The 12369-nt window shown below is 58.3% G+C and overlaps 1 protein-coding gene across 2 annotated transcripts in view; it reads left to right on the top strand.

Moving 5' to 3' along the window:
* The window catches only part of LPCAT1 (lysophosphatidylcholine acyltransferase 1), a 40819-nt gene extending 33257 nt beyond the window's left edge, over positions 1 to 7562 (top strand). The window contains exons 10-15 of one of the 2 annotated variants that reach the window (XM_057541085.1): positions 668 to 793; positions 1389 to 1542; positions 1855 to 1953; positions 4149 to 4290; positions 5449 to 5636; positions 7367 to 7562. In XM_057541085.1, the coding sequence (XP_057397068.1) occupies positions 668 to 793; positions 1389 to 1542; positions 1855 to 1953; positions 4149 to 4290; positions 5449 to 5633 (706 nt within the window). In that variant the 3' untranslated portion in view covers positions 5634 to 5636; positions 7367 to 7562. Of the gene's footprint in view, positions 1 to 667; positions 794 to 1388; positions 1543 to 1854; positions 1954 to 4148; positions 4291 to 5448 lie in introns of both variants that reach the window. The other variant, XM_057541084.1, reaches the window with a different exon arrangement.
* Positions 7563 to 12369: the final 4807 nt, after the last annotated feature.

Here is a 12369-nt window from a genome sequence, read left to right as displayed (position 1 = left end):
AAATGAGTAAACGCCCTTTCAGTTACGGAGGCGGGGTTGCGGGGGCAGTTTTCTATATGTGGTAAATTTCCTACCATGAATGCGCTTTCCGTAATAGTCAGGAGGAGGCTGTTTTTCTTGAAATCTGACGCCGCTCTGTGGAGTGACTGGGTTGTGACCCTCCCTGACTTCAGGGCAGTGCCAGCACAGAGAGCAGCGGCCCTGCTGCCCGCAAAGGTGGCTTGAGCTGAACTGACCACCGCTGCGGGCAGCGTCGTCCTCTTGAGGGCGCTAGATGCGCGCTAGTTCCCTAGTGGGCGGAAACCGCAGTGATGCCAGGCTAACCCCGAAGCTGGGGCAGCCCCGGGTTCCAAGTAATTGAGGTTTGGGGTCAGCTATTCGGCCTTTATATTTAGTGCTGAATATGGTCTTTATTTTGTTTATTTATTTGTTTGTTTGTTTCTATTTTGGCCACACCTCGAGGCATGTAGGGTTGTTCCCTGACCAGGGATGGAACCCGGGCCGCTGCAGTGAAAGCGCCAAATCCTAACCACTAGGCCACCAGGGGACTCCCTGAACGTGGCCTTTAAGCATCACCCTTCCGCACACCTCAGCGTCCAGAGCACTGGCTCTGCTGCCCCGAGGGGCTGGAGGGGGCGGCTGATGGCGGTGCCCTCCTCTCTCGCAGGGCCCTGGGCGTCTCCGTAACTGACTACACGTTTGAGGACTGCCAGCTGGCCCTGGCGGAAGGCCAGCTTCGTCTCCCCGCGGACACCTGCCTTCTAGAGTTTGCCAGGCTGGTGAGGGGCCTGGGGTGAGTTCCCTGGTCCTTTCTCTTGAGCGCCTAGTTGGAGGCAGTGCTCCTGTGGGCGCCTGTGACACCGCAGTGAGATGGTTCACAGAGGGGAGAGGCTCTGTGCCAGCCCGGACACCCACCAGGACGCCACAGGGTCTCCGCCTGGGCACTTGGTGACCGAGCTGGAGGTCATGGGTGGCGGGCAATCGAGTTAATTAATGGTGCTTTTTCTGAGGTTTGGGGGTTTTTTTTTTTCTCTTTTTTTCAAATACCAGCTTCATTCCACACAGAAGTAAGTGTCTTAAACCCTGAATGGTCGGCCCTGGCTGTCTCTTTATGGACGCCCCCCCGACCGCCGTCCGCCATCCCCTGAGGACCTGCCCAAGGGGGGGCCCCTACACCCACAGGGGTGTCAGTGCTTGTGCGGACGCTCACACAGGGCACACTCGTGCCTTCAAGCTCCTGGAAGAGCCTCTTTTCTCGAGGACTGACGCTGCCTGGTCTATGAATCGCTTTAATGTTTTGTTGGGTCTTAATACATAACAGTAAATCTGCCATTTTCAGCATTTTGTAATTTTATTGAAAAAAAATGTTCCCCTCATTTTTTGTTTAGGCTAAAACCAGAAAAACTCGAGCGCGATCTTGACAGACATGCAGAAAGCGCCAGGATGAAGCGGGGCGGGAGCTTGACTCTGCCCAAGTTCGCGGCGCAGCTGGAGGTCCCTGAGTCCGAGGCGCTGGAGGACCTGTTTGCCCTGTTTGATGAGGTAAGGCCTTGTGGGGTGGGGGGTTGGGGGCAGCTGTTTCCCTTGTGATAGAAATGTTCTTCAGACAATTTTGGAAGCAGAGAAGGGGAGACCAGCCCTTGTTGCCCATCCTCCCAGCCACCCAGTCTTTTGGGGTATTTTCTCCCCAAAAGATGCTGTCAAATGCACATAGAAATTTGGCTTTAGATCAACGTTTGCTGATAAACACGCCTGTAGTTTGGGGTTTTTTTAAGCGGGTTGCCAAAAGGCCTGTGACGTCACACCCGTGCTCGGGAGGGGGCAGGGCTGTCTCCTGAAAGCGTCTCTTCCCAGAGAGGCGGCGGGGAGATGGACATGCGGGAGTACGTGGTCGCCTTGTCCGTCGTCTGCCGGCCGTCCCAGACCCTGGACACCATCCAGCTGGCGTTCAAGGTAAGCGTGGCATTTACGTGACTTTTAAGCTGCGGGGTTGGTGAGACCTGGGTCACGTGAGACCTGTGATACTTTTTATAGTCCCTTCTGACTTTGGTAAACTTACTGTTTGCCTGCTCTACTCACATAAGCCTGTACTAGCCATCGTTTGTAAAAAGGCCTGCAAACCTCCTCTACTTGATTTCTCCCTGGAATCAGAGTCCTCACTCATAAGAAGAGTGTGGAGAAGGGTCTTCCTGAGTCCTGGATGCCTGAGCAGGACCAATGGGTCCTATCTCCCAACACGGCCTCCCCATCAGCCTGTTGACCAGAGGAAAGCAGGGCTTCGGGACTAAGGAGCCGCCTGCCCCGGCGTAGCCCAGAGCCAGGCCGTTCACCATGGGTGCAGTGAGTCTGGGAGACTGGGGAAGGCCCACGATGGGGTCCCGGCCCCCCCGCAGATCCACCTGGCTGTCCTCAAGCATGGCCTCACCTGGTCAGTCCCCTAGGATGCAGCTGGGCACGCTTTGCCACCTAGAGACATCCTGTCTGTGTCTCACAGGTGCAACTCACATTAGCCAGACTCACGAAAGCATGACGTATAGCTCAGGCAGCCGCTGTCACTCACTGCCGGGAGAGCCCCTTCTCTCCCTTCTGACCCCAGCGGGCCCTCTCCGTGGCACACTGGGAGAGTCCCCCTCGGTGCAGGGCGGCTTCTGCGGGTCACGCCAAGGGGGTTAATCAGGTGGCGGCAGTGGTCCTTGGTAGCACCCTGTCTCAGAAAGCCTGTCCCCTCCTCCGGCCTTGGCGGGCACCTCCCAGGGTTGCCCTTGGGCTCATCGCCCCTGTGCCAGTGCTGCCTTGGCCACGCCCCATCTGGTGGCCCTGCAGCAGCTTCTCTGACGTCTCCCGTGGACTCTGCTGCCACGACAGTGGCTGGCAGGGAGGTGGCCAGCTTGTTTCTCAGTGAAACAGCTGAGCATGAACATGACCACCTTCTAGCAGTGCTCACAAGGCCCCCACCTGAGGGCAGGTGCAAGGGCCGCGGGGAGGATAGCACCGCTTGTGCCGCCTTGTGGGTCCCGGCACTTCTCCACGACGACCTCCCCTGCAGTGCCCACCCCTCACGGGCCCCCTGGGAAGGCAGGCAGCCCCGTGCCCGGGCATCCCCATGGTGGTGCCGGTGTGTCCTGCTCATGTGGACATCCCGCCGCGGGAAGCCCACCTCTAGGCAGGAGGGCAGAGTGAACGCTCCAAAAAGTCTGGGGGGTTGGGGAGCAGGTTGGTCAGGGGGCCCCCAGCGTGGGGAGGAGAGCCCGCAGACAGCGCGGGGGTGACGGCCCCCAGCTCTCCTGCAGCCCCTGGTCAGGCTGGGGGGAGGCAGGGGCCACTCCTCCAAAACTGGGGCAGGAGGAGGAGGACGTCAGGAGCTTACGGCGCAGGATGGAATGCAGTCGTGTGCTGGTCTCAGCCCGTCGGTAGCCAGGGTTATGGCTGGACCGGCCCCTGGGGTTCTCAGTGTGACTGCAGTACGCCCTCGGCGACAACCATCAGGGAACTTTGAAAAGACAGGTCTATTACTCACAGGTCCTGGAGGGCACACGGCGCGCCCTGGGTGCAGCGAGGTCACAGGTCACGGGGAGAGAGTGTGGATCTGGGGCTCTGCCTTTGTCGGGGTTGAGGGTAGAGGCCTAGGGTTTTGGGGGTTCACTCTTTCTTGGCAAATTTAAAGTGTAAGAGTGGGAATTAGGGCACGGGAAAGGAGAAGCAGGGTCACTGAGGTGGTCAGTTATGTGGGTCACCCAGGCCCTTCTGGAAGGGGGACCTCACGGGCGGCGGGGCGGCCTGGCTCCTTTCCTGGTGGTTTCACTGGTCACCGCGACTCACAGCCGCAGTGTGTCCATTCAGGTGGGCATCCGTGAAGTGGGCACCTCGCAGCCAAAGGCTGAACGCCAGGTCCTCACGTTGCAGTGTATATACCACCCTTTCCTGGTGGACTTAAAACACAAGAGCAGGGAACTGAAGGCTCCCGGCTGCCACCCTGCCCGAGGTGCTCAGTGCTCCCGAGGGCTCGGTCGTGCAGCTGAGTTCCCGCCATTCTGAGCCTGTGGTATCTGGGCCGGCCGGAGAGCTGGGAACGCCAAGGAGGAGAAGCAGCTGCCCTGGACAGTCGGGGCTGGCGGGGCCACGGGGTGACGCCTGCCCCTGCCTTGCAGATGTACGGGTCGCAGGAGGATGGCAGCATAGATGAGCACGCCCTGTCCAGCATCCTCAAGACCGCCTTGGGAGTGGCTGAGCTGACCGTGACCGACCTCTTCCGGGCGATCGACCGAGAGGAGAAGGGCAGGATCACGTTCGGTGGGTGGCTGGGCGCTGGGGAGGACGCCCCTAGTGCGAGGTGGGGGAGGCGCTGCCCCCTGCACTCTCGCCAGGCTCTCCTGAAACCTGGCAGGGCTGCGGTGGGGGCTTCCCGTCTCGCTTCTGCAGGCCATTAACAGAAGCATGTTCCCAGCCCAGCTGTAAAGTAGGTGCCATCCCCAGGGCTGCAGCCGGGCTGAGATCAGGGTCCCCGGTGCGGGGCGGGACTCCGTGCCCGGCCCATCAGGACCGACTCCTGGGGCATCTCCTCTCCCGGGGTTTTGGCTGCATCACCTGTCGCCACACAAAGCGGGACAGCCGAGCTCCTCGGGAGCTGGGACCGGAACCCGCCTGGGGACCGAGGCCGGGGCGGTGGGAGCAGCAGGGGCCCCAGAAGGCGGCCGCGCAGCGCGCCGGCCCGCGTGCGCATCTGAGGCTGGGCCCGTAATCTCCCTAAAGGAAGAGGAGACGTTTGCTCAGGAAAGGTCATTGTGCGCGTTGTGTTTGGATGGGTTTTTAAATCGCATCCAAATGTCAGGCAGGCGCCGCGGCGCGCTGGTCTGGGTGTGCGCGCGTGTCTGCGCGGAAGGGGGCCGTGCCTCCCGGTGAGCGGGTGCAACTGCTGAGCCCTGACCGACCACGGACTCCCGTGGAGGCGGCTCCGCTCCCAGCGGGAGCACGGCGTCTCCCTGCAGCCGTTGGGGCTTGCGGTGCCCTGGGCCCGGGCCTCTCAGCATCGCCGAGCCCCCAGGGTGCCCCAGCGCCGGCCCGAGGGCGCTCCCCACCCCGGCGCCGGGACCCGGGGCCACCGGGAGACACACGGCCGCGCAGGCCCCACGATGGCTCGGGGTGGCTCTCCGCGCGCCTGGTGTCCCCAGGGCCTAGCTGTGTCCGTCGAGGCTGCTGCCTCGGGGGCACCAGGCCGCTGCCGGATGCTGAGCACCGAAAGCAGGAGCCGCCGAGAGGACATGAGAGCCGCCCTGGTCTTCACGGGGACTGGGGCGCAGAGAAAATGGAGGTGCGGTGCCGCGCGGCCTCCCGGGGGTCCACGCAGATGCCGCGACGCCCCCAGGGTGTGAGTGGGGCGCCAGGGAGAGACCCTGGACTCTAGACCTTTGCCCCCGCAGGCCGGTAACCGAGGTGCCTTTGTCTTTCCAGCCGACTTCGAGAGGTTTGCCGAAGCGTACCCCGACTTCGCGGAGGAGTACCTGTACCCCAAGCAGACGTGCTCCCAGAGCTGCGTACAGACGCCCCCGGCTCCCACCCCCAACGGCTTCTGCGCCGACTTCAGCCCCGAAGACTCGGCCGCTGGGGCGGAGGCGTTTCGTAAGAAGCTGGACTAGGACGTAAGGTTCTGGAGAGACGAGGCCGCTCCCCAGCCGCCGCCCCGTTGGCCGTGACAGCGTGCGGGCTCGACGCTCCCACACGCGCTGTCCCTTTCCCGCCCTCGGGCCCGAGTCCTAGAGCAGCACGGGCCGAGGCCGTGGCCGCGCGCGCCCTGACCGGCGTGGTGGGCTCGTGGGGGCGGCTCCCGGGGCTCCCTTCCAGGCGGCACTCGGGGGCCGGCCTGGGCGTTGCTCTCTTTTCACCTCGAGCCTCCCGTTTTGTTTCCATCCTCTCCCACCGTCCCTGCTGGTCCGCTCCAGGCCGCGCAGGCCGGCGGCTGCCACACGCACCTGAAAGCGGGACGTGTCACCCGCGTTTCGATTCCGGCACAAAGTCTCTGCCGACCTCGGTGGAATCGGCGGGCAGAACCGCCATCTGATTTTTCAACGTTTCTATATTTGCAGGAGCTCATGAGTATTTTATAAACTTCATTTAGATACTTCGGGAAACACTCAGCATTTTTTTACGAAAAGAGAATTGCTTTTCTACTTCATCTTCCTTTGAGGGTCAGGGGATGTTTATTTATAGGCCCTTTTCCTGACAGACCCCGAGGCTGTCTGGGGCTTTGAGCTAACTCTCCCTCCGGCCTCTCTCGACCAGGGAACTCCTCTCCATTGGGGCACCTGGCCCGGAACCACTTTTTTGCCTCCTCGGTCCTTTACAAACCCCCTCTTTTTATACCAGCTTGGGGTTTGTGTTTCCATGTGACGTGATCTACTTCACCAAAGTGTCAGCTCCGATCAGAGCATTGAATGTTGGGGAGATGAGGTGGGCCAAGTGGAAATGGGGGGGAGTTCCTGTCTCCCAGGCCAGGGGCCCCAGGGGACGGTGCCGCTCTGGAAGGCCCCGCCTGCGCTGACTGTCCCCCCCCTTCGCACCAGGATTCTCCGGGCATCTGGCGCCGGATGAGCCTTGGGGAAGGAGGGGGTGAGGAGCAGCGGCGACAGGCACTTGGGGCGCCCGGGAGGCCTGGGGGGGCTCCAGTCCCTCTCTGTGTCCGGGGGCGTCAGCGGGGGGCAGCGCCACCGGGCTCGGGGAGGGCTTCCAGGTGCTGCCTTCACTCTCATGAAACCACCTTGATCCATCTCCTTGTGACATGACTAGAAACCTGTCCTCAAAGCACAATGACAACCACACACTGAGTTTGTTCCCTGAAGCAAAGCCTCTGGGTCTGTTTGGGAAATTGTTTTTGAGTTTCTAAGATGATTGGATTTTCTCTTGGGGGCATCTCCATAGGAAGTGACCACCAGAGCCAGAAGTACAGGGAAAATGTTTACTAACTTCCTGAGGCTTGGAGATGCGCGTGTCTACAGTTAGACGTCAGAAAAGGAAACACCCATAACTTCCGTTCATTCCGAAGCCCCTCCTGCCCCGCGCAGGGTGCGGGGTGACTGACATCATTCCAGGGCGCTCGCCCGTCAGGCACAGCTTCCCGCACGGCCTTGGTAGCAAACAGGACTGATTTCATGATCGTGGGATGCATGGAGTTTCATTTTTAAAAGAGAAAAACCCACACCTGGCAATGAAGGAGGTGAACAAGCTGAGATGTTCTGAGGAAGGGCCTGGGCCCCACGTCTGTGGATGAAGGGTTTTTGAATGAAATGCCACTGTGCGTTTTCAGGAAAAAGTCTCTGATAAACAGACACTGAATGGATGTTTGTTCCTCCTGATCTTGTTTTCTCTTTCGCAGCGACTTAGGGTCGCGGGCATCCAGAACTGTGAATGTACAGAGCTCGGGACTGAGTCCCCGTGTGTGGGCCCAGGAACCACAGAGGCGCCCGCCGCCTGCACAGGCCCTGCCCGGCGTGAGGGGGTGGGACGGGTGCCTCCAGACGAACTCGGGGTTTTCAATGGAATGAATAAAACGCAAAGTCTTACGTACTTGAGGACGTATTTGTTATGTGCGGTTTTTTTCATCAGAAAGACAACAGCAGACGTGACGCAGGGTGTGACAGGAGAACCAGTCCCGCTGGGATTTCTTAGTGCTTTTCTAGGACGTTGGGGAAGCATCGTAATTGAACTTCTGTAGAAAAAGCTTTCTCGATGGCAAAGGGAGGGTCGGAGGTTTCGCTGGCACGCAGACAGCGGCTGACGTCTCACAGAACTCAGCCTCGTAGGCTGTTTGCCGACCTGCTGAGTTGGTTTCTATAATTTCTCTGCGAAACACGCACTTTCTACGTACGCTTTGTCGAGCAGAGAGAGACAGGAATCTTGAATTCGTCCTATTAAATCAGTGAAGGATTTAGAAATAGAAGTGAAAGAAAGAGCTGATGTACTGCAGTCCCAAAAACTGTATAGGAGAAAACTGAGGCTGTGTAGCCAGCGGCTTCCGGATGGAGTGACACAGCATCGTGTTCGGGTCGTAAGTCAGGGAAGCCGGAGCGGGAGCCCATGGTCTGACCCCATCGGGGCGGCGGCGGAGGAAATGCACCAGAATGACATTCATGCACCAACAGGGGTAGGCATTGGCCCTTCCTAACATAACAAATGGGTGTTGCCTTTGAAATTGGTTAAAATTTGCTCAAGTCTTTAAGTAAAGAAAAGGGCCAAAGCAAGCCAGGGTCTGGACATTTCGCATTCAAAGCTGGACACAGCTTCCCAGTCGAAAGAAGGGGACAAGCAGCCTCTGGGAGCTGGTGGGGGGGGCGGGAGGGGAGGGCACACTGCCCTGGGACCTGCCGCGGCTTCTGGGGGTTCCCAGCGCCCCAGAGGGGACGGGTGTTAAGGAGCAGTGGGCGCTCAAGGTGTTCCTGGTGGCGACTCCTACAGAAGCAGAAGGTTCACCTCTGCCCAGCCCCCTGCCCCCATTTGCTGATCCAACCGGAAGTCTTCCAGCCAGTGGGACAGTGGCAGCCCCCGGCCCCCTCCTGGGGCAGAGCTCCGCACGCGGGGGTGCCGCCGAGAGCAGCAGGTGGCCAGTGGCCCGACAGCCCATCCCTCCAGCCACGCAGCACCCAGCCTCACTCCTTCCCGCGAGGGAGTGACGCACGGGATGTCATGGTCACTTCTGCAAACACAGAGGCTCCACGTCCTCCCAGAAAGTAAGATCCAGGGAACCCTCGCGTCCACCCCGGTGATGTTCATTCTTCTGGTGCTGGCAGACACCCCTCGATGCTCTGCCACACGGAAAACTAGGTCTTCCCTAGCTCCCAAAGTGCCGGCTCCTCACCACTGCCGTTCCCTGTGTAAACTGAGGGCACACACACACACGCACATGCACACGCACACACACATACCAGGCAGGAAGGCGGCTGCAAGGGCGCTGCTGTCCTCACTTCCAGGGCCGGTTGTGTGGCTGAGGCCAATATTTACAACTTCCTTCCTCCCTCCGCCATCCCCCCTCCCCCGTCCCCCATCCCCTGTCCTCCCTCCTCCCTCCCCCATCCCCCCTCCCCCACCCCCGTCCCCTGTCCCGTCCTCCCTCCCCTGTCCCCCATCCCCCGTCCTCCTCCCTCCCTCCCCATCCCCCATCCTCCCTCCCCCATCCCCCTTACCCCGTCCTCCCATCCCCCATCCCCCGTCCTGTGGCCCCCACCGCACCTTGGACGGTTGGGTCTTTGCCCAGTGAGACGACTCAAATTTTCACTCCAAAGTATCCGGAGCCTGTGGTCCTGCCTCTGCTACTCACAGGATTTGTCCTGAAAGTGCCGAGAAGCAGCCAGAGGAGCCCCGGGCCCCTTCCCCTGCCGGCGTTAGCACCCGTGACACCCCCGGTCCTGTCTCGTCGCTGGCAGGAGAAGCCCCGGGCCCCTTCCCCTGCCGGCGTTAGCGCCCGTGACACCCCCGGTCCTGTCTCGTCGCTGGCAGGAGGAGCCCCACAGCTGGTGACCCTCTGAACTTTCGCGCGGAGGCTCCACGGCGCCCCGAGTAGGAGTGTCTCATCCAGCGGAACGGAGAAGCGGGCAAGCCCCGAGCTGCGGAGAAGAGAACAGAAGCATGTGGCTGGCTCTCGGGCCAAGATTTAGGGCGGCGACAGGTTACCCCTCGCTCTCCCGTCCCGGGGCGGCTCGGCCCGCCTGTGCCCGCGCATCCCGTCTGCCAGCGCAGCCTCTCTCCCGGCTCCCGCCAGGCGGGCGCACAGGGAAGGGAAGAGCCCGAGGCTTCTGCGCGGAGATAAATCCTGAGCCCTGCTCACGCCTCCCCGGCCGGAGCGCAGCACGTGGCGCCCGAGTGCCACAGGCTAGGGCATCCCGCAGGCGCAGAACCACGCAGGCCACGCCCCGCGGTCACCGGGCGCGAGGGTGAGAAGAGCATTCCCACGGCCCCCGGTGTCGCGGATGTGCGTTGTACCGCGACCAGCTCAAAGCACACCCTGCGTGCCCCAGGGGCACCCCATCAGGACGGACCCCGGTCACTGAAGCGTCAGGAGTCGTTTCTCCCCCCGTCAGGCCGGCGGCTTCTGGTGGGGGCTTGCTCAGAGCCGCCAGGCTTCCCTTGCGGTAAAATAAACCCCTTCCTGATGTAACACGAGGTGGGCGGCGGAGAGTCGGCCGCCAGTGAAGGCCGCAAACCTGCTGCCAGAGCCGCAGGGGCGGGAAGGAAGTCCACCCCCGGCACAAGTGTGTCAGGGTGAGGGCGAGCGTTTCCCCTCGAGGACGGGGCTCCGGTGCGAGCAAGCTGACGCCCAGAGAAGGGGCCGCGCTGGGAGCTAAGTCCTGGGCCCGTGTCTGACGAGGCGGGGTCCGGCCCGTTCATACTGGCCGGGGCTGCTCCTGGTCGCTCAGCTCCGCGTGGGGATCCGCGCTTCGCCCAGCCCCTCCGTCCCCTGCCGTGCTGTACTCACTGGGTCGGCTGGGAAGAGAGGCCCGTAGCCACCACCCGCATCCCCCCTGGGCAGGGGCACCCGAGATACACACTACAGAGAAAACACCATGAGCCCGTCGTGTAGCAACGTGTGGGCCCAATGGAGCACAGACTGGGAAGAAAGCCGACCGAAAGCAACACCAAGGGTCCTATCACAGGTGACGGGAGGCCCAGGGAAGGGGAGGTTAGGACAGAAAAAACTATTGGACAAAGTAACGGCCAGAGTTTTCCCAAATCTAACAGCTCAGATATCCAAGAAGCTCAACTCGCCACAAGCAGAAATATAACAAAAATACAGCAAGGCACTTTACAAAAAATTCTGGAAGCCACTGGTAAAGAGGTAATCTTAACAGCAGCCAGAGAAAAAGAAAATATTCTCATGGAACAAAGGTAAGAGTGACATGCATGTGGAAACCTGGCTCTGCAGAAAGAATTAGTGTTATTTAAAGAGAGACCGTGAAAACTTAAAAACGTATTGCAAGCCTTCAGAGAAAACAAAAACATAGAGGTATTATTAGTTAATAAGCCTATAGTAGAAATAAAATGGGAGAGTTTAAAATAATAATTTCACCCAAACTAAGCAGGAAAGTAAGAAGAAAAAAATAAAGAACAAAGGGCAGATAATACAAATAGAAAACAAACAGCAAGTGGTAAACTTAAATCCAACCGTACTAGTAATTACATTAAATATAGACTAAAAACTCCTAAGTGACAGTTGCTAGACCAAATTAAAAATCAAACAAAAAACCCTAACTATATGCTGTTTAAACACATACTGAAAGTTTTAAAAAAGCAAAAAATGGAAATATATGTAACGTGCAAACATAACCACAAGACGGCTGATGTAGCAGGATTAATAATATCACACTAAGTGACCTTTAAGACGAGGAGGATTACGGTGCCAAAGACAAACATTGCAGAGCCATACAGGGTTCAGTTCACCCGAGGACACAGTCATCCTAAAGGTGTACATCCCCAGTGACATACCTTGAAATATACTAAGCAAACATAGACAGAATGAAAAGAGGAAATAAATAAATCAGCAAACATAGTTGGAGATTTTCACACAATTCTCTCAGTAGTCTATAGAACCACCAGGGAAAGAAACACAATTTTGTAGAAAATTTGAAAAACCCCGTTTACCAAATTGACTTAATTGCCATTAAAAATGCACATGAAGCAGTTGACAAAATAGACTCTATGCTTGGCTCGAGAGTAAATCTCAAAATATTTAAATCGTGCAGTGTATGTTCTCTCATCCAAAGGAAGCCGCCCATACTCCAAGGGCAGAACCGACCTCCATGGCCCCCCAACCACACGAGAGTCTGGCAGGGGTCTACCACAGGACTGTCAAGAGCTGCTCGGGCTCTGATTAGTTCTTTTAAACTTAATAAACGTTAATGAGCCCAATTTGACTAATTTTGCTTCTAGTCAAGATGGAGGGGCAGGGGCTGCCATCCTGGAAGGGGTGCTCAGGTGGAAATTCAGATGGGTTTTGCCTGAGTCGTGAAGAAATCGTAACCCCCTCGGCAAAACTCGACTCTGGTCTTGCCACACAAAGCTTAAAAGCAAGACCTGAAAGAATGACCAAACTCTTTGTAAGTAGCTTACCTGCAGCCCAAAGTTTGAGAATACTCAGAGGAATATACAACTACCCAGCATCCAAAGGGTCAAATTCACTATGACTTGCATCCCATCAGAGGTCACCTAGATGCAAAAAGGCAGGAAAGATGATCTATAATCAACGAAAACAGACCCAGAAGTGACTCAGGTGACGGAATTAGAAGATGAAGGCATTGACAATCATCATGCAAAATCACTGGATTCCGTGTTCAAAAGCTAGCTGGAAGCAAGACTAACCATGTGTAGTTAAGACGACAGGTGTCTTTT

This window comes from Balaenoptera acutorostrata, chromosome 2 (genome assembly GCF_949987535.1).
Source record: "Balaenoptera acutorostrata chromosome 2, mBalAcu1.1, whole genome shotgun sequence".
NCBI classification, from domain to species: domain Eukaryota; kingdom Metazoa; phylum Chordata; class Mammalia; order Artiodactyla; family Balaenopteridae; genus Balaenoptera; species Balaenoptera acutorostrata.
This window is presented reverse-complemented; position numbering and strand designations above follow the sequence as displayed.